Raw genomic sequence first — 24,854 nt, forward strand, 5'->3', positions numbered from 1 at the left:
CCAAGTATTGGATTTCAGATATTGATAATACGGAGTATAGACCAGACCATAAGCTACTTTAAAATGTGTCTTACAATAGGTTTCAGGTGGTGAAATCCATTACTCCTGTTTAGAGTGAAACAATGTCTTCCATTTAGAGTGAAATGAATAGTATTTTGATGTCCTTAAGCACACACTAGGTTTCAATATCTTTTCACTGAAATACGTTCCATCAATCTGGAAGTTGCAACAGCTAATAGATGTTAACACTCAGAATCCTCCCAGCCCCTTAACAGAGCCAAAAGTTTTTCATTAAATTGGCACTATCAGCTGGATGATCCTGCTATCTTGTGGTCTCTTCATCAGGCCAAGAAGAGTGAGTGAAGTAATGGTCAAAGTCATAATGGAAGGGAGCCTTTTGAGCATCTGTATGTCTAAATTTAATTCAGAGGTTTGAATTACCACCTCCCGCTTTATACCCACTGTGTTACATTGCTCTGTTTGCATGTAGCCTTATGAACAGTCCATGAAACAGACTCGACTGTTTTTGTTTAATATTCTAATTTAAAGAAAGAAGACATCCTACCTTTTTTTATTTGACAAACCCAGTCACCCAAAGTTTCACAGAACATATCGTTCCACTGCATGTCAGTGTATCCATTGAACATTGCACATTTTTCATTTCCGTCATAATTATTGGGTTCTCCATCTGCCCAGTTTTCATAGTTTACCTTTTGGTAGAAACACAACTCTGTGACTATTTTCCTTTCAAAGAAGAACGATGGTTGTGCTCTGCAAGGGCAGAGGGACCCAGTTTGATTTCAGCTCTTAAATCCTGCACCCATTGGGACAGTACAGGCTGGGACTATTAGGGAAACAGCATACTCTGCTCTTGCCAGGTGAAGGAGGAACACTGTGTGACTCTTCCACCTGATTTACAAGCCACATTAATGAACTGAAGAAGTTGTGCCTAGCCCCTGCCAACAAAGATACCAGTCATGACATGGGCTATAAAGATTGAGCAATGTGGGACAATGGCCTAGTTTTGCTACTATTGGGATGGGGGGGAGAAGATTGTCTCTTTGGATGATTCAACCCAAGATTAACATTGGGCCGTATAGTTCCAGTTTAGATTTTGCTGATTCCAGTCTATTAAATAGGTGAAAGGTAACAAAAGATTAGTTTGACCTGTGATATAAAATGATTTATAACAGTAAGTAAAAGATTAAGACAAAGAGACTTGTACAAACTGTTTTGTTTAAACAAACAGAACCAATTAGGGAGTCTCCAGTCTTTTGACAATGTTACAAACATTGTTTTAGTAACAAATTCAGATGTTGCTAGGATGAAATAAAGTATCCATGAGTGGAGCCAATGTGTTTTGATTGGTTCATTTTGATCGAATGTTATTGCCATGACTTTTGGGCGTTCCTTTTTACCATTTTTGTTGGCACCTTTCCTCTTATATGCAGGAGTCACCATAGCTAGACAGTCATCTCCAGACTAGACTACTCAAATGTACTCTATTTAGGGCTACCATGAAAGGTATTCAGAACATAAGAATGGCCATACTGGGTCAGACCAATGGTCCATAGAGCCCAGTATCCCGTCTTCTGACAATGGCCTGTACCAGATGCTTCAGAGTGAATGAACAGAGCAAAGCAATTATTGAGTGATCCATCCCCTGTTGTTCAGTCCCAATTTCTAGCAGTTGGAGGAGGCTTAGGGATACCAGAGCATGGGTTTGCGTCCCCGAATATCTTGGCTAATAGCCATTAATGAACCTATCCTCCAAAGCACTTTGATCTCAGCATCCCCTTTCTGGGTTTGATACTACTGAATACATGGGAAATTAGGCTGTTCACAGCAGTCCATCCAGGAGCCATCAGTAACCCAGACAAACAACTTAAAAACAGAGGCAATCCTGGGATGTCTCAGAAAGTATCCAGCCAAGCCCAGCTCTCAAAACAGTTCAGCCACAGTCCACAGCATGCACTGGGACTTTTCAGTGATTTTCGGCTTTTTGACTGTAACAGTCTCTCTTTGCTGGAGCTTGGCCATTTCTGTTCCATTGTTCTGTTCCACAAGAGCCAGGGGGCAAACATCATCTGACCACATTCCATCTGTTTGTACAGCCTCTAGCACAATATAAACATTCAACAACAACAATAATAATAGTAATAATAGTGAGAGTTGGAGGAATGACAGGAAAGATAATGCATAGAATGGAGTGGGGAGGAGGCTGAGGCCTGCATCCTGGGGGAGCAGTGCCACACCCCAGGAGGACCTTTCTACAAAGCAGGGAAATGAAAGAAGCTAGAGGGGAGAAAACCTTGTTATTCCGACATCCTATCCCATCTGCCCCTGGGGCTAGTGCAGGATTGTTCCCTATTGAGTATTTTCAAGTACTTTGTCATTTGGCTGAAAGCATCCCAAGCAATAGGGCTCCTGCCCTTTCCCAAATGTGATCTCTTCAGTGGGGCAAAATCTTGTACTTTGTACTAGATCCCCTCCCCCTCCATCTGAAAACTAAGACACTGAATATTCTCTATAAGGCCCTGAATATTAGACATCTACTATTGCAAAGAATCCAAGTTCTGCATCTGCTCCAGCTGGTAGGGTTGGAAATCTCTTCATGGCCTTGGCAAACTTTTAGATTTTCCAAAGCAGTAAGAAATTTTTCAGTGCTTATGCAAAGAAAATAATGCTTGAAGTGAGCTGTTTAAAGCTACTAAATTATGCAGCTACAATAGTGATGATCACTGATCAACTTCCACTATAAAAAATCCTGCAGTGGTGAGTAACAGATGTATTGCCCCATGTAAATACTGTTGTGAGATCACACAGGGTAGCTTAAGATGGAAGGAGGGCAGAAGCAGAAATAAGTTGAGTAAAGACTGCATAAAAACAATAGGATAAATTCAGAAAGCCAACTCTGGTGCAAAACAATGAATTACTCACTGGAGAGCCATCACTCCAAGTAAACCCTCTGTCAGGATCAAAGGCACTCAGACCCATCCAGTATGATTGATAGAAATGAGCTCTATCCCTAAAATATTATATATAAATATATAAATATATAGAGAGAGGACAGTATATAAATCAAAGCATGCATATCATTATACACAAAACATTTTAGGACTTGCAACATCTCTATAAATTTGAATGTTTCCTATTCAATATCTCTAATATGCACTAAAGACATAAGAAATATTTTGCCTCCCTAACACGATAATTTAAATTACTTACTTAATTTCCAGCATCCCCAGAAAAATATACTGGGACTGCACATGGCAGTAGGTCGAGTCCTACAATTCTTTGCAGAAAAGGCCTCAACTGCTTAGTTACCACCCACAGTGACGCTGTGGTAAATGCACATTAATGCCATAGTCCTGCAAAGAACTTAAGCATGTGAGTATGGAACTACTCGCGTTCATGTGCTTAAAGTTAAGCATGTGTGATAATGCTATGCCAGATCAGAGCCTTAAATGACATGCACACATACACATACAAGGCTTGGCACAGTCTATGCCTAAATATTTTTCTTAGTCTCTCTATTGTTTTTTTTTGCCTTTATTAAGTAAGAAAAGATCCTTGTGCAACATGAACTACTCTTTTATTTAAAAATGGTTCATTCATTTATTTAATTACAGACAGGTCCAAAATATAAACTAACTCATTGAACTAGATCTGATTGAAATTTTTCTAATGAAAAATATTTTGTGTGAATAAATGGCCTTGTTTCAAAATAAAAAATTGTGAAAAACATTCATTTTTTTCAAAACTTTCCATGTATTCAACAAAATCAGACAAAACAAACCAAGAAAAATGTCCCATTCATTCTACCTTCCTCCAGGTCTCTGTTTTTCCTTCCCTTTTTTCAGTGGCAAAAAAATTAAAAAGTTGGGAAGAGAAGAAAAAAAGTAATGGAAAGAAACAAGAGAAGTGGGGAGGAGAGGGCAGGAAAACAAAAGCCAAAAAAACTTGAGAAAATGAATTTTTTTTTCCAAAATGAACGTTTTGAAACCAATTTTTTTTAATATAATTTTCATGAAAAACATCAGATAAATGAAATATTGTTCCAAACCCGTGGAATGTAAAGGGATTTGAAATTTTTACTCTCATTCTTTTGGTTGTTCATTTTGGATCAGCTCTACACTGCATCTATTTCCTACAGAATGCTGTCACATTCCTCCATCTCTTTCAGACAGTTCATCCTGGATGACTCATCATCTGCATAAGCTCAACATGGGTAAAAATGCAGAGTTCCAAATTTTCAGCAGTATCCTAGAATGCCACTCTTGTTGATGACACCATCCTCCTCCCTATAAGCAGGGCCACAACCTGAACGTCATCTTCGACACCTTCCTTTTTAACTCTCTCAACATACAAGCCACAACAAAGCCTATTGCTTCCCACAGAACTTTATTTAAAAATCTATCACAATGGCAAAATCCAGGTCCAGGTCCTAATTACAGCTCACTATTGTAACTTTTTCCTCACCAGTTGTTTTGATACCCACCTTGTTCCTCTCCACTCACAATGTTCTGCCAAAATCATCTCTTCCATTGTTCCCTCTTTGAATCCATCAACTCCTAACACCCCATAGATCTGTATAGCAAATCTAACCAATTTTCCTCACTTTCAAGGGCCTACATCACTTAGCCCCAGAGTGCACATCTGAGTCTGCCTTTTTGGCACTCTCCTATCCCCTCTGTTCCACCAGACACACCAACTTTGATTCCCCCATCTTTTCCTTATCTCTCATTGTGTTTCCAGGCTACCCTGACACATGGAAACACCTCTCAATGCCTGTTTGCATAGCCACCCCCTCTCCTCATTCAAATCCCTTCTAAAACCTCATGTCTGCAATCTCACATACATAGAAAATTAGTATGCAAATCTGAGAATAAAAATTAGAAAAAAAATCAGAACCACAAAGATGTATAGATGGTTAAACTGAGTAACTGCATGATCTTACTAAAACACTTTCATCCTTTATTTATCACCCTCACTCATTGTATCATATCTTAAAGTCTAGACTGTAAGATCTCCAAAGGCAGGGCCCTGTCTTTCACTGTCACATCCCTACCATATTCTTGGGTATGGTCAATAAATAATAAACAATACTAATAAAAATATGTCTGCTGTTCGGATATATTGCTATACTATCTTCAGTTAACTCTGTACCAACTTTTAGAAACTCCCAAATGACACTCAGAAATCTGCACAGATCAGAAATTTGATGCCCAATTTTGTTTAATGTGAAGTTCAAATGATGCCGAAGCCCATCCCCACTCTTTTTAATGCAACACAAATGTTTATATTTGAATAAGCACCATGATAGAGACATATAGATTTTCAGCTGAAATGACCTCTTTCGGAAAGGATATTTTGTGTTATTTTCATGGAATACATTTCAAGTGAAGGAATAAGGGCAATGCAGATACTCACATGCGATTTATTACATTTTGATCTTCTTCACTATGGATACTCGCCAGATCTCCTCCTATAGCTCTACAAAAATCTCGTGCATCAAACCATGTTTTCATATGTTTTCGTCCATTCTGAAAATGCTACAGAGAATTGTGCAATTAAATTTCTGTGATGCCAGGCACAGTATTAAGAAAAAACATCTGTTATGGTCCATCTTAGTCTGCCTGTCTAACACCGCCTACATTCATCCATTGCCTTGTGACTCTGCTGCCAAAGCATTGGTCCATGCCTGGTCATCTCTTGAAATTGGTTACTGCAAGCTCATCCAGTCTTCCTTCTCTGAGTCTCTAAGAATCCCTACTGTAGTTCCAATTGACTATGGTGCTCTTCCTCACTTTCTGTCCTAAACCACTGGGAAATGCTTGGTAACCTTGAGGATAAAAGGAGCTATGCAAATGCAAGTTGCTATTGCGTCAGTTGTAGCCAAGTGTTTCTTCAAATTTATCTACTGTTTATGATATAAATTAATATCTTTGTGTTCAGGAGTTTAATACCTACTTTCAAGCATGAGCTACTGTGGGCACTTGAATGCCATCCATCTGGGCATGAGGGGGCAGGAGTTGTTGTTGGAACAGGAGGAGGGGTCACTCCCTCAACCAACTGTTTGCAGAGAAACATTGATTTCTCTTCACAGCTCACAACATCCCATAATCCAGCTGTAGTTCCAGTTCTCATGGCAACACAGCCTGGCTCCCTTCCTTCATGACACACAAAAGAAAAGAAAACTATCGGTAAGTTAATTCAAGAAAGAGTCTTAATTAATGATCTCTTCCCAAAGTATGTACTTATTATTCTGTTTAATTTTTTTTTAAATATATCAAGTGGAGATTATAAATTTTGCTGCAAAGTCAAAATCACTCAATGTTACATGTTCCATATGCATACACCCACCAGCAGCTCAGGTGTGATTTAAATAAATACCATAATCAATAAATAGTCATGACTTTGATCATGAGACCTCATGAAGAAGTTATACAGAATTCATTCACAAACATAGAAGCTGGATTGAGCCAACTAGCAAATCCCAAGTAACAAATGAGTTAAGGAAAATTAATGTCCATCAGAAGCAGCATTTTCCAATAGTCTATTAGGAAGGTATTTCCAGCATATCCAGTCTGATGCGTTTATTTTTCGTGCAAATGAAATCATTTCAATAATGTAGTCTGTACATTTTTTAGTTTTATGCTGGCAGACTTTCAGAAGTGTTCTCTAATTTTGAGATCCTCACTTTTTGGATGTCTAGAAAGACACCATGTGACACCTTGTGCCTGATTTCCAGAGGTGGTGTTCCCACAATGAAAGCTGGGCAAAGTTTTTCAGAAGAAATAGTTTATTTGCTGAAAAATGTAGTTTCAGTCGACCTGAAACAATTCACAAATTTAACATGAATTCACTGAATAGTTTTGGCCAAAACCTTTTTTTCAAGCTAAATTCACACAGAGATTTAGGCATATTCACAAAATAGCCAGTGGAGAAGGTGGTGGTGGTACTCCACTTATAACTTTTAGCCCAGTGGTGAGTCCACTTATCTGGGATGTGGGAGCCCCAGATTCAAACCCCCTTTCTGGAGCAGGGATTTGCATCCCAGTCTCCCCACTGAGTGCCCTAACCATCAGTTCATGCACTATTCTGGGATGGGTTTCTCTCTGTCTCTCCCATTGAAGTAGTTCTGCTTTGTATAAATAATTAAATACTCACCTGAGTTGCTTGTTAGCCCATCAATCAGTGTTCAGTTGCCATGTTGATGGCACTGGTCACGCCAAAGCACTTAGCAGGGAGGACATCCAAACCATGGAACATCTAATTAGTTGCTTCTCTATGATCCTTCTATGGAGGGACAGCCTTGATTCATTCCATGGCATTGGAATGACGAACTTGGGTAACAAACTTGGACATTGACCTTTAATGTTACTTTTCAAATTGCCATATGAAAGTAGAAGATTAAATAGTAATTGAAATAGGGACTTAAACTTGGGTCTCTCCCCTCCCAGGGGAGTGCTCTAACAACCAGGCTGTAAAGTCATTCTCACTCATTACCTCTGACCCAATGACTATTCAAGTATTTTATACAAAATGGAACAGATTCAACAGGAGAGACTGTGAAAGCCCCTTCCAAGAACAGCCTACAGCTTGGTGGTTAGAGCATTCCCCTAGAATGGAGGAGACCTGGATTTAAATCCCTGCTCCAGAGTGGGGATTTGAACCTGATTTCGCACATCCCAGGTGACTGCCCTAACCAGTGGCTTTTGGGTGGGGAGAGGTTGCACCAGCTCCTCCTCTAGCTCTTTTGTTAATCTAGCCCTTTAAAAATGCCCAGAAACTAAATGATTTGGGTTAAACGAAACACTTACTTTGTCAATTTTCCAAAAATTCAGATTCGGTTCTTCCCAAACTGATTTTTTTTTTTTGAACTGCCAGAGAACCGACAAAACATACACCCAGTGTTACCCACCCCACAGCATGGTAGTGCGTACCAGGCATTCCTGAATTCCAGTGAGTAAACAGAACTGCTTCACCATCAGCCCACTTGAAAGTCCCTTGTTCCTCAACATCTGAAAGAGCGATCCAGAAATATTTCACAGGACTGAACCCAATCAGGACAGTCAGAAAGGCTTGTTCATATCTGGAAGGAGAATAATAAGCGTCAAATCAATTTTAAACCAAGATGTTACCATACTTTGTTCTTTTTATGAAATCATACATAATGCAAATGTTGGCAACATTATAATGGCATATTAATTTATATCATAAACAGATGCTGATGCTTTCACAATCTACAATGATTCCTTTCTTCTTTTGTACTGTACAATAAAGAGAATTAAGCTGCAATACTTGGGTTGATTTGCAGATTTTATTTATTCAGCATATAAATAAATAACGCACAACAGGGTAGTTTTAACTGTAGTATATTGTTGTTTGTCTTCGTTTCTTGCGTGTTATAAGCAGTTCCTCAGCTAAAGCCTAATACTTTTCAAAGGTAACATCTTATGTCATAAAATAGCTGCCCCAGGTAGAATTCAAGAACCATGATCTCCATTTTATGTCACAGGACTGAGACTCTTTTCTTAGTTGATGTGGCATCAAGCATGTCACAGTACCACTCTAGCACATAAAATGCTGTGATACCAAGGTGAAGGGTGTCATATGCATCCCTTATATGGACAGATACAGGGTCCCCAACTCCTGCAATTTTATCATGAGTCAGGAGATAAGCCACAGCTTCTGGAGTCATTATGCTATGGGAGAATTTCAGCTTTTATTAAATACAATAATAAAAAAAGGGTTCTAACCCTCGGGGTTGCAGATAAAAGATTGAAAACATAAACCTCAAAGACTCAAAAACTGTAAGAGAAATAAATAGTAACCAAAATGTATTATTTTTCAAATTTTATTTTTTAAGCCAAACTTATGATTTTGAGGGGGCTGACTGCTGACTTTTTAATTTTGGTTGGCAGTACCTAGATAGGTAGTAACAGGAGCTTGACCATCTTTTACGTTTTTATTAAAATCAGGATTGATAGTATGATTGTCTTCTGATGTTCCTTGTGACACTGCTTTGTGTAATCTTGTTCAACTCCACAATGCAATTGCCAGTCAACGAATCAAGCATCAGTCATTACTGACTACAAGTTTGGAACATAGAACCTCCTTTCTGTCTTCCATCCTGCTCACACATTTGAAAGCAAAGGCAGTCTTTTTCATACCTGTCTTTCACGGTGACTAGGTAACCTTTGTTTCCTTCACAGATTTTTTTTGCTTCTGAAAATGTCACAGATGTCTGTCCGACTGAGTAACAGTAAAAACCATGTCTTATCCAGCCCTGTCAACATAAACATCAGACATGTACACGAGCTACTGTCAGATTGTGAAATTACATAGCACACAATAACTGTCCACTACACTTCTAAAAAATTATATTAATGTTGTACTCAACTGTGAAGTTAAACTAAGAAACAATGAGAGAAAAAATAATGTGATAATCAAACAGTGATAGGGACCACAAACGCCTCAATTGGGCATATTTAGGGACTGCAACTCCAGTGGCTGGAGTAGAATCCATAGTGGCGTTTGTGTGAGTGTCCCACATTTGACTAGGGTTGGCGGGAATACATGCTCACAACCACTGCACAGTTCTCATACAAAGCCTGTTAAATATGACTTTTTGTTTGCCCTATGCTTAATTAAAGGCGAGTTGTACTATTGTTTTTCCTCCCTCATTGCTGCCAATTCTCAGCAATTTGAGCCTTGTCCAGTGCAAAATATTACTTAAGAACATAAGAGCGGCCATACTGGGTCAGACCAAAGGTCCATCCAGCCCAGTATCCTGTCTTCCAACAGTGGCCAATGCCAGTGCTTCACAGGGAATGAACAGAACAGGTAATCATCAAGTGATCCATCCTGTCACCCACTCCCAATTTCTGGCAAACGGAGGGTAGGGACACTATCCCTGCCCATTCTGACTAATACCTATTGATGGACCTATCCTCCATGAATTTAACAGGGTTAAAAAAATAACCCTAGATATAGTCTTGGCCTTCACAACATACTCTGACAAAGAGTTCCACAGGTTGATTGTGCATTGTCTGAAAAAATACTTCCTTTTATTTGTTTTAAATCTGCTGCCTATTGATTTTATTTGGTGACCCCTCATTCTTGTGCTATGAGAAAGAGTAAATAACACTTCCTTATTTACTTTCTCCACACCAGTCATGATTTTATATCTTGATTGATAGACTCTACAAGATTTCTATCACATCCCCCCTTAATTGTCTCTTTCCAAGCTGAAAAGTCCCAGTCTTATCAGTCTCTCCTCATATGGAAGCTGTTCCATACCCCTAATAATTGTTGTTGCCCTTTTCTGAACCTTTTCCAATTCCAATATATCTTTTTTGAGATGGGGCAACACATCTGCACGCAGTATTCAAGATGTGGCCATAGGATCGATTTATATAGTTAAATATTATATTTTCTGTCTTATTATCTATCCCTTTCTTAATGAGTCCCAACATTCTGTTCACTTTTTTGACTACCACTGCACTCTGAGTGGATGTTTTCAGAGAACTATCCACAATGACTCCAAGATCTCTTTCTTGAGTGGTAACAGCTAATTTAGACCCCACCATTTTATATGTATAGTTGGAATTATGTTTTCCAATGTGCATTACTTTGCATTTAACAACACTGAATTTCATCTGTCATTTTGTTGCCCAGTCACCCAGTTTTGTGAGATCCGTTTGCAACATTTTGCAGTCTGCTTTGGACTTAACTATCTGGAGTAGTTTTGTATCATTTGCAAATTTTGCCACCTCACTGTTTACTCCTTTTACTCCTTTTTCCAGATCATTTATGAATATGTTGAATAGGACTGGTCCCAGTACAGACCCCTAGCAGACACCACTATTTACCTCTTTCCATTCTGAAAAGTGACAATTTATTCCTACGCTTTGTTTCACATCTTTTAACCAGTTACTGATCCGTGAGAGGACCTTCCCTTTTATCCCATGACAGCTTTCTTTGCTTAAGAGCCTTTTGTAAGGGACCTTGTCAAAGGCTTTCTAAAAATATAAGTATACTATTTCCACAGTATCCCTCCTGTCCTCATCCTTGTTGACCCCCTCAAAGAATTCTAGTAGATTGGTGAGGCATGATTTCCCTTTACAAAGACCATGTTGACTCTTTCCCAACAAATCATGTTCCTCTATGTATCTGACAATTTTGTTCTTTACTATAATTTCAACCATTTTGCCTGGTATTGAAGTCAGGCTTACCGGCCTGTAATTACTGGGATCACCTTTGGAGCCCTTCTTAAAAATTGGTGTCACATTAACTTTCCTCCAGTTATCAGGTACAGAAGCTGATTTAAATGATAGATTACATACTACAATTTCTGCAATTTCACATTTGAGTTCCCTCAGAACTCTTGGGTGAATACCATCTGGTCCTGGTCACTTATTACTGTTTAATTTATCAATTTGTTTCAAAACATCTGTGACACCCTGGCACCCCAGCATTCACCACTGTCCCATAATTAGGATATTTTTTGTACAAAGTATGCCTTGTGAGGTGGCATTCTAAAAGTCTTGATCTGCTAGACATTAATATCTCATTGGATTGTATGTGCTATCATCGTATGTGAAATTATGAAGTGTGGCTATGTATGTGTTACTGAAACATGTTCTGAGGTTGAAAACACTCACAAGCAGCCCTTCAGGGACAACAGTAAAAAGGCCAAACAATGTTAATGGCTCATTGAGGAAATGCATACAAGCACAATGATTACCCTAGGAACTGTTTACAATAGAAACCTCTCAGAGATAGCACTACATAAACAGGAACTGTTTGACCCAGGTCACAGAAAAAAAGCTTTCCAGCAAGTGGGAAGAAGATCAAAAAAAGAGGGTACCTCACTCTCCCTACAACAACACAGCTAGAAACACCTGAGGAAAAAAGACTGAACAAGGGGGAAGTGATGGTCTTGGGGGGGGGGAGGGATAACTCAGTGGTTTGAGCATTGGCCTGCTAAACCCAGGGTTGTGAGTTCAATCCTTGAGGGGGCCACTTGGGGATCTGGGGCAAAATCAGTACTTGGTCCTGCTAGTGAAGGCAGGGGGCTGGACTCAATGACCTTTCAAGGTCCCTTCCAGTTCTAGGAGATGGGATATCTCCATTAATTATTATTATTTATTATTATGGTCCCAGGCTAAGGGACTGCTAACCTGTGTATGAAAACCTGGGAAAGCCAAGCTGCAAAGCCAAGGGAGCTTGTGCCTTTGGAATCTGCCAGACTGTTTATCACTCAGGGTGAGAATTTGCTAATTCATATTCTACCTAACTCAATTTGTGGTTTTGTTTATTTACTAGATAATCTGCTTTGATCGGTTTGCTATCACTTAAAATCTATGTTTTGTAGTTAAACTTATTTTATGTTTTAATCCAAAACAGTGTGCATTTGACTAAAGTGTCTGGGGAAAATCTCTGCTTGGTTACCACAAGTGTGCATTGTTCTCTTCACATTGAGGGAGAGGCAGACCAGATATTAAACCCAGATTTGACCAAGGCAGGATGGTACTGCTCTGGGGTCCAAGGCTGGGAGGCTGGTGATTAGAGAGTCTGTGTGTAACTGCAGCTGGATGTATCCCTACCCGTATGAATACTGGTGACAGTGCAAGCTGGGAGGGCTTTGCAACTTGTCACAGCAGTACAGTCTAGAGGGAGTCCAGGCTGATGGGTCAGAGAGCTCAGTGGTACCCCAGTTTCAGGTGGCACCCCGGCAGGAGGAAACCATCACAACTTCATTTAATGACACCCTAGGGCCTTCAGAGCTGTGCAAGTCCCACAAAGACATTGATGTTGGCTGCAGGCTGACTTCTAGGAAATTTATTATTGCTGTGCAGTTGGGCAATGCAAAATCTTTCAGTGGAACAATGATTAAGTGTCAATCTGTACAGCAGATGACTCATGAATAACCAAAACTGCATAGGTCTGCTCAATTCAGAGAAGAGAGAATAAAGACAAAAGGAGACACAAGGAACTGAAAGGTTTTGCTTAAATGAGGGAGCAATTTTTTCCCCAGTGGTCTGAAAATCATCAATGTGCATAAATTAACAATTTGCTAGGGTAAGAACAAGTTTTGTCAAAAGCAGTTATCGTAGATTGCCTCCTAAAAGACAACATAATTTTAAAAGGAGTGAAACCAATAAGTCAAATGATCTTTTATATATATATAGTACTTACTTTCTGGCAGCCTGGGACAATGACCTCAACTTCCTCAGATTCTTCTGCCAAAGGTTTCATTTTGCAGATGTAACCAAGTTTCTTTTCACAAACATCATCTGCCCAATAGCCATCCTGAAAATGGCAAAGAAAGGAAAGGAAAGTCAGTGACGAAGGATTAGGTCTTTAGAACATTCCTTATTCTTTTTTTCTAGGGTTTTCCGTAAAAAGGTTCAGAGGAAATAAGAACCAGACTGAACATTCACCAGTCTCCAGGCAGCACCCAGACCACCTTTAAGCTTTGGTTTGGGTCATTTCAATTCCCTCCCCACATGACTACAGATCTCTTTTTCCTTACCATGGCCCATCAATAAAGGTCCTCCCTTTAACTTTGAAATTCCATTGGAGGCTCTGCTGCTCTGTCCAAAAGTTCATTAGCTTATTAGTGCTGGGTGCATATCGTCAGACTGCACAGAGTTTAAATGGCATTTATGAAGGCTTCGGTGACTACTGAACAAGTCAACATTCTATTCTATTCTATTATCATAGTGCAGTATCTGAGCACGCTGCAGAAGTGCATTACATGACGTGACTAGTTTCAACCATGGCATGTATGATTCCCTTTCTCTCCTTTTATCTCCTTGAAGAAAAAATGTGAAATATTTTCAAAAAATATTTCTTTAATTTCTGCTCTGCATATTTATTACCAAAGATAAGTCAAAGAAGTGTGCCTTGCACACAGAGCAGAATGTGGTAAGATCCGAAGCGGTTCTTAGTTCCTGAGGGAGTTTTTCCTGGGCTGGCCTATGACTGAAATACACCATGCTATCCTACAGCATGACATGTTCCTGACAATAAGAACACTCCTCCGAGAGAGATATGGGAGCTTCTGCAAGGACAAATTAGGATCTAGTAGAATGTCCCCAATGTACACACACATTATGTTTTTTCCGGATTTATGGGACCTACTGGCCTGGGTCTTGTAGATATTTTTTTAGTGAATATAATAAAGGCAAACTAACCCTATGGGCTGCACCAGCCAAGAAAAGGGGTGTGTGGCAGTTGCAAAACCTCACAATGGGTCAAACTGAGTTTTTGAGAAAATATCTTAGTTTTTTCTTTAAAAACTGCAAAGCAAAGATGGGGAAAACAAAGTAAAGTGAGAATATAAGAGATTTAATAGGAATATAGTTGTCCTCGCTCCACTGTACCCATGATGAGGGGCTGTAAACTGAGCACAAACCATGTGGTGCTTTTCCTGATTAGGAGGCTCCAGCTACATGGGCTTCCAAAGTTGTAATTTATTTTTCAGAAAAGCACAATAAATGTGCAAGATATTTTACAGACAAGTAGAAAATCCCTGCACCAAGAGACTTACCACCAAGAAGATCCCACATTTTGTGAGTGGATGCTCAGTGCTCTTTAATCGACTTCCCTAGAGCAGACAAAGCCTTAGCCTAATGGATCACCCCTTATGTTAAACCTTACTTGTACCTGTGCATAGCCTCCATACTCACACTTCCAGGATCAGGGCCTGAGAGCTGTATTTTTACAAAACCTAAATCTCCAGACATGATTACTTCAGATGTCATTGGCTTCAGACTAGTACCCTTGCTCTTGGACAGTGAATCAAACTACAATAGTCACTTAGGCCGGCTATATGTACACTGCAGCAGGCAGCGTGTTTCCCAGCTGGGGCAGATAGACACACAGTAGCTTACTAAAAATGGCAGTGTAGATGGGGGTAGCATAGCAGCAGCTCAGGCTAGCTACATAGGCACGTACCCAGGGGATCCAGGCAGGTTTGTACTCAGGCAGCTAGCCTGCACTGACGCCCAGGCCAGCACCAGCTACACTGCTATTTTTTAGTCCCTAGCTGGAGAAAAGCTTGCATGTGTCTATCTACCCAAGCTGGTAGATACCTGCTGCAGTGTAGATGTACCCTTTGAAAGAAAACAAGCTAGTAGTAAATATAATTGCATTATTGTACCTCTCCCTTCATACTGACACAATCTTCTTTCCTGTTGTTTGCATGGGATGGTTCTTCATGTAGCCACTTGGTGTAAATCACAGGAGTCCCATCACTCCATTCAAAATACATCTGAATCTTGAGGTCATTCAAACCAATCCACAACTCATCTGTAGGCTCTAAAAACATAAGAAGCAGTTATAATAAGAATAATAATTAATGGAGATATCCCATCTCCTAGAACTGGAAGAGACCTTGAAAGGTCATCGAGTCCAGCCCCCTGCCTTCACTAGCAGGACCAAGTACTGATTTTTGCCCCAGATCCCTAAGTGGCCCCCCTCAAGGATTAAACTCACAACCCTGGGTTTAGCAGGCCAATGCTCAAACCACTGAGCTATCCCTCCCCCCCATACTATTATATATTTTAATAGCATTATTAAATTTCATGTCCATCCCTGACTGAGTAATGAAGGTGGATCTGCCTTCTTGGACTTTAAGACCTTACATTAACATCATTGTCAGAACTGCAGAATTGATCATGGCTATGTTATAAATATGTATGCAGGTAAAATACTGCCCTGTAGCAATACTCACTGTACCCAAGCTGAGACACTGTAAAGCTGTATTCTTCAATATTGTGGATACTCGCCAGATCTCCACCCACTTTTCTACAGGAAGATAAAGCATCTTTCCATATTTTGGGTGCTCTGTAAATCATATAACAGTGGCCTGAATAGGGGATCCATCCACTGGAGCATTTAATAGGCCTAAAGTCACCTAAAGGAAAAAAAATGCTTAAAACAATTATTCAGAAGAGCAATCGAAAGAGGTGGGAATGAAGGGTTCCAGCTACATAGGCAGATCATGACCCATCCTGCCAGAGTAGGACAGAACACATCCACACTGCAATAAAAGACCCACAGTACAGCCACGACAGGCCTGGGCTAGCTGACTCTGCCTCGCTGTGTTTGGGCTACAGGGCTAAAAACTGCAGTGTAGAAGCTGTGTTTGGGAGGAGCCCAGGCTCTGAAACCCTGTGAGACGGGTGGGGTGTCTCAGAGCGTGGGCTCCAACCTGAGCCCAAGCATCTACGCTATTTTTAGTCCCGCAGCGCAGGCCCCACATGCCCAAGTCAATTGACCTGGGTTCGAAGACTTGGTGCAGCACTTTTTTTTATAGCTGTGTAGATGTATCCAATGGATCTCAGAGGCCAGGTGCAGGATGCACTCCGGATCACTCCTGATGCAGCACATGGTCCCTCTAATATATTCTGCAGACTTCAGCATACATGCAAGGGACTCAGGTCCTGATTTGTTTCCCCCAGAGCAGGATCCTTTGCCCTCTGAGGGCCTTGTGTTCCTGGAACTTTTTCCAAGTGGCCTTAGTGAAGCAACATTTAGACACCTATAGAGAACTGACATCATGGAATTCTTCCACATGTGTTTACAACTGATCAACAGGCCTAACAATTTGGTTTTGACAATTGAGACAGAAGGTTATGTGCACTGTATAAAGATGCATTCCTTTTTATCTTTTGCTCATTGCAGGACATTTTATAGACTTTGAATAAATAGCTTTTATTTGTATTGACCAGCCTACCTGAGGGAATAATAAAGGACTCCAAAGAGGAATTTCCTTTTTTACAGATGTATCCAAGTTTCTGATCACACTGCTGGTTTTCCCATTTACCATTTCCAGACTGTAGCAGTCCACAGATCTTTTCAGACTCAAGAGAGGGACTTCCTTTGAGAAACAAACACAAAAAGCAGAGAATCTCTATTAACACTGTACATCTTCATCTCACCAACCAAAGGAACAATCTGTTGGGGGTCTTCTTGCACTTACAAATTCATTGACATATTATTTGCTAATAATCATCACTTTAAGGACAGAAGATTAGGAGACAATTACTTAGCTGACCAACAACACTGATGCTATAAAGTTGTTGTCCATTAGTCCAAATAGCCTGACTACAATTGGATATTCATATATAGTTCCACATTTAACCCACTGGCGAGTGTGTGTTACAGTCTCCCTTTGAGCCCCATCTCCAGGGAATATGAGTCTGTTACAACCCTACATAGCAAGCTTTAGCTCAAGCTGCAGCAACCCATGCTTTTAGCTCTGGAGGTCCCTGATTCAATTCCAATGTGTCAATCATGGTGTTCATCACACTTGCTCTCTCTAACCTTTAGAATCCCAGGGAAACAGTGTTCAGGAGGAAACTCAGCAATATTGTATTTATGAAGAAAGTTGGATTAATCTTGATAATATAAAAGATAAACCAAAATATATATTTCCACAAGTCAGAGGCAATATGTTGATTTGAAAATTTTCAACCTCAGTATTTACTGAGCATCTATAGCTTATGAACCTTATCCCACTTTGGCCATAAATGGGAGGAGACATGCTGAGGAAATATACTAGAGCCTAAGGCAAAAGATAAATATCTGAGAAATGGCAACCCTGATTTGGGGGATCTATTTATGTAGAACTTGTGAATTCTGATTGATTTTATGAGCCATATGTATAATGCTAACCTGCAATGTGTAGCAAACCAGCCAGGGGCTGGCAAGGACTGTGTCATTTATCACACACCCTGTCTGCAAGAAGCTACAGAATAAACAAAAGAAGACACTAACATTTTAGTGACTCTGTTCTGGCAAGCCAGTGGGTATGCTAACAGAGGTACCTGACCAGGCATAATCCAGTTATTCCAAGAGGTCTATAGGAAGAAGGGTTTGGAGCGGTGGGATTTCCCCAGAAGGGGAACACAGACTGAAGTCTTGAAACAGCCCTTTAAAAACAGTTAGGGACTCCTTAGAAAACAGTGACCCAAATCCCAAAGAACGCTCAAGAGTGATGAGGAAACTGAGGGAGGAAATGGCATTTAAGTGCATCTTATTTTGCATGATTCTGTATTTCTTTTGAGCTGCCTAAAGTAACAGCTAATTGTTTTGGAAACCCTGGGTCAGTTTGCATCAAATATCATCCCTGAAGAGGTAAATGGTAAACCAGAGGGCCCACAAGGCTGGGGCTCTGGGAAGGGTGGGCTTACTGTCATACAGTATTCCTATCAGTTCTTATACATACTCCTAATCATACTATGAGTTATACATTCATGTGTTGACAGATGAATGTATTTTAATATATGGACAATCACATAGTAAAAATAAAGGTGTTTTCAACCATTTCATACGTTATTTCCTATAACAACTAATTTTTGAGGTTGGGGGGAAGATGAGTGAAAAAGATCAGTGATGTTTCAAAACAGATGTGGCAACAGCATTATGAGTATAATATTTGGTGGTGGTGTTTTACCTTGTTTGTCATTTACTTATGGACTTTACAATAAATGAATGTTTGATTCGTTAGTAGTTTACCATGCTTTACGAAAATGATTATGATGTCACAGATACAGGATTATAAATCTAGCTGGGAAAAAATGTAGCAGGGGCCTATGAAGACCTTCGTGCAAATGTTATAGTTTTTAAAAATGAGAAAAAATGAAAATCTACAATGCATGGTATGTAATGTTTCTAAACAGAAAGTATTTCAATGTTTTTAATGAGTTTTCCATCTGAATTGAATAGTATGTAAGAAAATCGCTACTGGAAAATCAGGTGTGTGAAGATGATGCAAATGTCTTTAGACTTTAAATGCTTTCCTGGTTTGGGAATCTTCTCTTTCATTTTGCACTACAAAGTAAGGACAAATTCCTCTCACAAGCACTCCAGTATTCTACTTTTTTTTAATAGTCCCATTGACATCAATGGGAATTCTGTGAATGTGGAGAGAGCAGAATATAGGAGCTTAGACCCACCATGCATATATAAGAGCAGAATTTTGCCCATAAACAGACCATCATTAAACAGATGTGCACCTACCTGGAGCCCAGTTTAAATATCTGAATGGACTGCCACCAATCCATTGCCATCCACCATTGGAATTCAACCTGTTAAGTCCAATCCAGAGTTCAGAATTCCCTCTGCCAGTTAGCGCTAAGTAACAAAAAGAAATAAAATGACAATTTATTAAACAGAATTGGTTTTGTAGTGACTGTACAAAGCTTTAATTAAAACTAATAGTTTGAAAACTACATGTCTTGGACAAAATCAGGTACGTAGAGTCATCCATCATGCAGAGATGCTGCAACACCTTGTTATTGGTAAGGGGGAAGTACATTTTTGGAGCATATTAATATACATTTTGTTGGAAAAATGACACTTAGTTCCCTCCCATCTTCCTAAAAATGGCCCTGAGTCAGGTGTATATAAAATGTGTAAGCTCCAGAGATCAACTTGTTATTTAGCTTTACCTGTCAGATAAGTTTGCTCATGTAGCTCTGTAATACTTAATAATTCCGCATTCTGCTGCTGGCAGCTTTTCCTTGCTTGGTGCCACGTTAGGGCTGAGTTGGAGTTTATCTGGTAGTGGGTGCCTGTGAAAGGGTTTGTAGTCCAAAAGTCTTTGTCAATGTTGTCTGTAAAGAGACGATTGGCACAGTATTTGTTAATTGAAAATATAATCAATCATACCTGCCAAGATTTGAAACCATGCCCCCAGTATATTCTAGTTAACATAAAGTAGCAATTTGCATATATTTAGATTGCTTTGCACACACTGATTGCTCCACTTACACACCCTCCATTCATTCAGTACTTACTTTTCAACACCTACCCAAATATATATATATATATATATATATATATATATATATAACCTGTCATCCTGCACATCCACCATTCCCTCACTCCATGGAACCTCTCCTAAGACCTGCCAAATTTCCAACATTATGGGATTTCCCTGTAGACTAGGTTTTCAGACCCCTTCTACTGGTCTGTGACGAAATCTCCATCTCATGGGTGGCTTTTCCTCTGCATACTGGGGAAAGGAAGCTAATCCGAGATGTTACACACCCCGATGGAAAGTTTGATCTCTCAGCCTGTACAGCAGGAAGAACTCCCACCCTTGCCTCACAGATGTGAATAGCTGCTCTCAACCGAGAACCATCTCCACACCCCTTAGGCCAGCAAAGGGGATAAAGATGCTGATGCTGCCTCACATCCCTCTAGAAAATTCTATGCCTGGCTAGAAACGTCCAAGTTGGGGGTAAGGACCCTGGAATTACCAGCCTTCTGAGGTAGGCAGCTGCTGCCACTATGTGCCCTTGCTTCTACATTTGTTGCCCCACCCATTATCTCATTTATCCCTGACCCCATTTGCTGCCCCATCACCCAGTGTGCTATCCTGATTCCCCATGTTTCCCCCTTGCCTAGTGTGCTGATCTCCACCTCACCCCCACAGCTACCCCAGGCCCTGGCTTCCCCCTTAACATGCGTGTCCTCTAGTTCCTCCCACTGGCTCCTGGGAATGCCTGGCTGCTCTCCCCTCCCCCATCACCAGCCTTTGGAAGTCCAGTAAAAGGGGCCACTGCCTCCCCAATACCACACAGAGAGTCTCTGAGCTTCCTGGGCAGGGACTGCAAGTGATAGTGGGTTAAGCATGTGCTTAAACTGCTTGCCTAAACCAGGGCCCTTGTTTTAAATGTGAAGAACTTACCTTTCAGTGGACAATATCCAAACAGAGAGTCTTCATCGAAGTCTGTAGATGTTGCACACCAGGGGAAGCCCTGTTCATTACCAGCCTTTCTATCCTTTGTACATTCAGCGTACCACGTACTATTGAACTTGAAAGGGAATACACAGGGTGCCCCAAAGGCATTTCCTAGCAGTGTAAACATATCTAAGGAGACAAATGGATAGAGATAGCAATAATTGGGTACCAGTGTCCACAAAAATGTTTGATCATAAACCACATGCCATGCAAATAACTTAGGTAAGCAGGAGTTGATGCTGACATTACATATAATTAATTTCACAGTAAAAATCCTTACATTAAGACCATTGTCATAATCAAAGCTGAGAGAGCCAGGAAATTCTAAGTGAAGGTTACATTTTAAAGTAGAGATATACAGAGTTAAGCTCATCCAAACAACCTGAGCCTGGCCTTCATAGTCATTTCACCTACCATATTTCTTTGTAACTCTGTCTGAGCCAGATTTTCAAAAATGTTCAGACCTGTTATATATTTAATACCTGCTTTGAATTATGTGAGGATTTTTTTTTTCTTTTAGTCAAGGAATATTTGATAGAGCCCTAGAGATCTGTAGCTAAATCTTACATTTGGAATAGTTACTTCACTGACTGCTTCCCTTTTGCTCTAGGTATCATAATTTGTGTCTGGCTTCTACCAGCAGCAAATTATGACAACCCCTCTGTCAGCTCAGCAGCAATGGCTGTTGGTCAGTTGTGGGGAGGAGCCAAAGCTCTGTCCATTCCTACTTACACACCCTTCCCCTTCCCCTCTTGCTATGGGAGGGGAATAAACAGGCAGGCAGTCCCCTTTCATTCCGTTGTGACTGGAGCCAAGACCTGGGTCGCCCAAGGAGGGACACGATGGGGGTGTTTTTTATTCCCCCTTACTCCTATAGTTACAATCTAGCTGTTCAATACAGATAATTCTTGTCATTATTTCCGCTTGTTCTCATGCGGTTGCTACAGGGGAAGTGTTTCCGAAGTTTTGAGCTTAGTTTAAGTGCAACCTCATTCCGAATCACCTGACTTCTAATGTTTGCTCGTTGGTAATTACAACGTTAATGAAATGATTTTTACTGTTAAATTAATAACATGAACTCTGAACTTTAACTCCCAGCCCATGAAAGCGTGGGAGCAGAAGGAACAGCTGGACCAGCCAAGAACATGCTCAGGCACTCTCTCACTGTTTATAGCAGACTGTCACACCAACTGTAGTAGGTGAAAATTGCCTCTCCAAAGCTAAGACTTCTGGGATAAGCAGAAAAAAAACCACTTATTTTTTACTGAATCCATTTTAAAATACGTTTCTTTGTACAGTAAACTTCAGGCCCTTAGGATTTAAGTGGTTTTCTTTTAATTATTATTTTGACAAACATTATTTCACTTCACATTTAAATTTATTTTCCCCATATAAATGCATACATAGTGAGTGAATAGGGATCATAAACTGAAACGCCTTTTCATATGCTGCTGGACCACCATGCCTGATGTATTCAATTGAACTGAGGAAGAGCTAGGTCTCACGTCCAGTTACTAGAATGTAATATTCCATGAGCAACAGTTAAATCAACCCTAGGACATTAAATACAACGTGATTCCACATTTCTTCCACAAATGGCAGGTTGATACCAATATATAAACAGATCTTTTGTTTTCATTGTTGTACTAGTAGAATCATCATTCCCTGTATACTGATTGACACAATGTAGGGGTCTATCATTAATGTACTTCATTTGGCACTTGGAATTGCCTTTGCCAAGTGAACCACAAATTGCCAAAGTCAGTTCTTGAAAGGTCCAATTCTGCTCTCTACCTGTAGTCAGCTCTGCTATTGAGCCAACCGTAGTTCTGTGCATGGAATGATGGTAAGGTGAGGTGCATTGGAAACAAAATTCTCTAATAGCTACGCAAGTAAATTAGTTTAGAATAAAGAGATTAATTTTCAAAATTTTACCTTCATAGCCCTGAGAACACAAATTTTTTGTAGTTCCATAGATCTTCCACCTATTCCACGAGCCCGATCCTTTGGACAGCATGACTTTCCTTCCCTCTCCGTGGGCAGAGTTGAAAAATAAATCTTCCCCTTGGATTGCGAGAAGGGTCTCATTTCTGCATTCCCACTGCTGGAGTTTACTTGTCTTGTTACAAGGATACAGTGTGATCACAGCCTGGTCTTTCACTGAAGGCACTCCCAAGCATAACTTCAATGCCATACTCAGAATCTGGTGGTCAGAGACCCACCTGAATTTTTGTGACTCATCATCCTGGTTGCAAGTGGCAATTATGACTGAGTTCGAGCTTTGAGCTTTTACACAGAGTTTATGGTCTTCATTGTGTATTAAAAATATTCCACTACCTGTAAAACAAAATGAGAAAAAATATATGGCGAAGGCTGTAATAGGAGGTAAGCTGGACACTTATTGGACATTTGAGCCCCCTGCAGTGAAAGATGCTGTTGTGATGCTGGCAAAGCAGGTGCCAGGTTATGCCAAGGTCCCGAGTTCTCACTTTGATACTGGCAAATACATAGCTAGAATTATGCTGCCTCCCTTGTGTGTATTATTAAAATAAATGTAGTATTAGAAAAATGTGCTGTTTAGATTTTATTCAATGCTTGTAAGATGCTGCATGCATTGATCTCACTTAGTATATCTGTATCCCATATTGTGAAGTCATATTTGTGCATTTGCATTGCAAGCCTTTATAGCTGTGTCAGTCACCAGACAGGAGAGAGAGAGACATTAATTACTGTGAAATTAACGCTGGCCTACAACAAAAAAGGTGTTATGTCCTGCCTATCAGAGAATGCCCATCAAAACCAGACAAACTATTGTGGAATGTCAGAGAACAAAAGACTTTGTTGGTTGCTCTCCTGTTGTCCCTCTCCCCCGCCCCAGCACCTCAGGAAAAGGAAAAGTGAGAGTGAATTCCTCCCATCAGCTGAATTGGCAGCTCAGAGTGGAATGAGAATAAAAATCCCTGATATGGAGAAATTGTATCTCTATGCTGCATGGACTCTCAAGGGCAAGCAAGAGATCCCCAGTGTTTATCCTGGGTTAGCCCTATAGAACATATAGCGCTTGATTATTATAGAAGCTTCTATTACCTTTTGAAACTTAAGACCCTATCTCTTTTGGGTGTATGTTACTTGCTTTAACCTTGTAAATAACTCTCTTATTTCCTTCTCATAGTTAATGACTCTTTAGTTAGGTTATTATAGGACTGGCTGCAAGTGTTGGCTTTGGTGTAAATCTAAGGAACAATTGACCTGGGGTACATGACTGGTCCTTTGGGACCGGCAGTAATCTGAATATTGTTTTGATTTTTGGTGTAAGGGACCATCTATCACAAAGCCAAGCTTCCCTGGGTGATACATTACCCTCCCCTCCCCACCCTCCCAGCCTTTGACCAAATTCACCAGCACAGTTTCTGAGCCATATCTTGGTCTAAACCCTGATTATATGCCATGAAGGAAATCTGAGGACTCCAGATGCCACCAAAACTGAGTGAAGCTGTTTTAAATTAGGGCTAATAATAGAGCATAAATAAATAATCTCACTCTGCCCCAAAGAGAAAGTTAAAGTAACTAAGGAAAGGACGCAAAAAGAAGCATTTTTATATCCTCACTTCAAAAAAAGTCAGGACAGGAACTTACCTGGCAGTTGAATTGTTGAAGTGACGAGGGAAAGAAAAATCAGGAGCAGGTAGACACCCATTGCAAATATTTCATTCCCTTCTTCCCTTCACCAAAAATAACAATGAGCTATAATCAGTGCCTCATAAGAAAATCCTTCTCTAATGAGCCAGATTAGCAGGTACTCCTTAGTTTTGAAGAGTTGGTGAATATAGGGAAGTTCTGGGCTCTAAATAAGGAACTATCCTGTCCCATGTGACATTTTGAAATAAATTTATTATAAGAACATTGCGCACGTAAGCTAATTTCTCTAGGGTTGAAAGAGTGTGTTCTTCTACAGAAATGTCAATGACAAACTTAGTGTTTGCAGTTCATTGTGGATTTCTGGGAACATGGTTGTCACACAAGGGTAGTTTTCTGAGTTACTAAGCCAATCAGCATTCCAGTGAGAATACAGTAAAAAAGA

The 24,854-nt window shown here is 40.1% G+C and overlaps 1 protein-coding gene across 1 annotated transcript in view; it reads right to left on the minus strand.

Annotated features, from left to right (window-relative positions):
- Nucleotides 1-24,470, minus strand: part of LOC117872155 (macrophage mannose receptor 1-like) — a 58,553-nt gene extending 34,083 nt beyond the window's left edge. Inside the window, exons 1-15 of the mRNA XM_034760335.1 lie at nt 24,410-24,470; nt 22,709-23,110; nt 20,720-20,902; nt 19,476-19,640; nt 19,045-19,158; nt 16,757-16,900; nt 15,752-15,934; nt 15,179-15,336; nt 13,210-13,323; nt 9,180-9,295; nt 7,950-8,098; nt 5,974-6,173; nt 5,434-5,555; nt 2,941-3,028; nt 566-710 (exon numbers count right to left, since the gene is read on the minus strand). Of these exons, the coding sequence (XP_034616226.1) occupies nt 566-710; nt 2,941-3,028; nt 5,434-5,555; nt 5,974-6,173; nt 7,950-8,098; nt 9,180-9,295; nt 13,210-13,323; nt 15,179-15,336; nt 15,752-15,934; nt 16,757-16,900; nt 19,045-19,158; nt 19,476-19,640; nt 20,720-20,902; nt 22,709-23,110; nt 24,410-24,470 (2,344 nt within the window). The remainder of the gene's footprint in view (nt 1-565; nt 711-2,940; nt 3,029-5,433; nt 5,556-5,973; nt 6,174-7,949; nt 8,099-9,179; nt 9,296-13,209; nt 13,324-15,178; nt 15,337-15,751; nt 15,935-16,756; nt 16,901-19,044; nt 19,159-19,475; nt 19,641-20,719; nt 20,903-22,708; nt 23,111-24,409) is intronic.
- Between the last annotated feature and the right edge of the window lie 384 nt (nt 24,471-24,854).

This window comes from Trachemys scripta, chromosome 2 (assembly GCF_013100865.1).
Source record: "Trachemys scripta elegans isolate TJP31775 chromosome 2, CAS_Tse_1.0, whole genome shotgun sequence".
Lineage (NCBI taxonomy): Eukaryota > Metazoa > Chordata > Testudines > Emydidae > Trachemys > Trachemys scripta.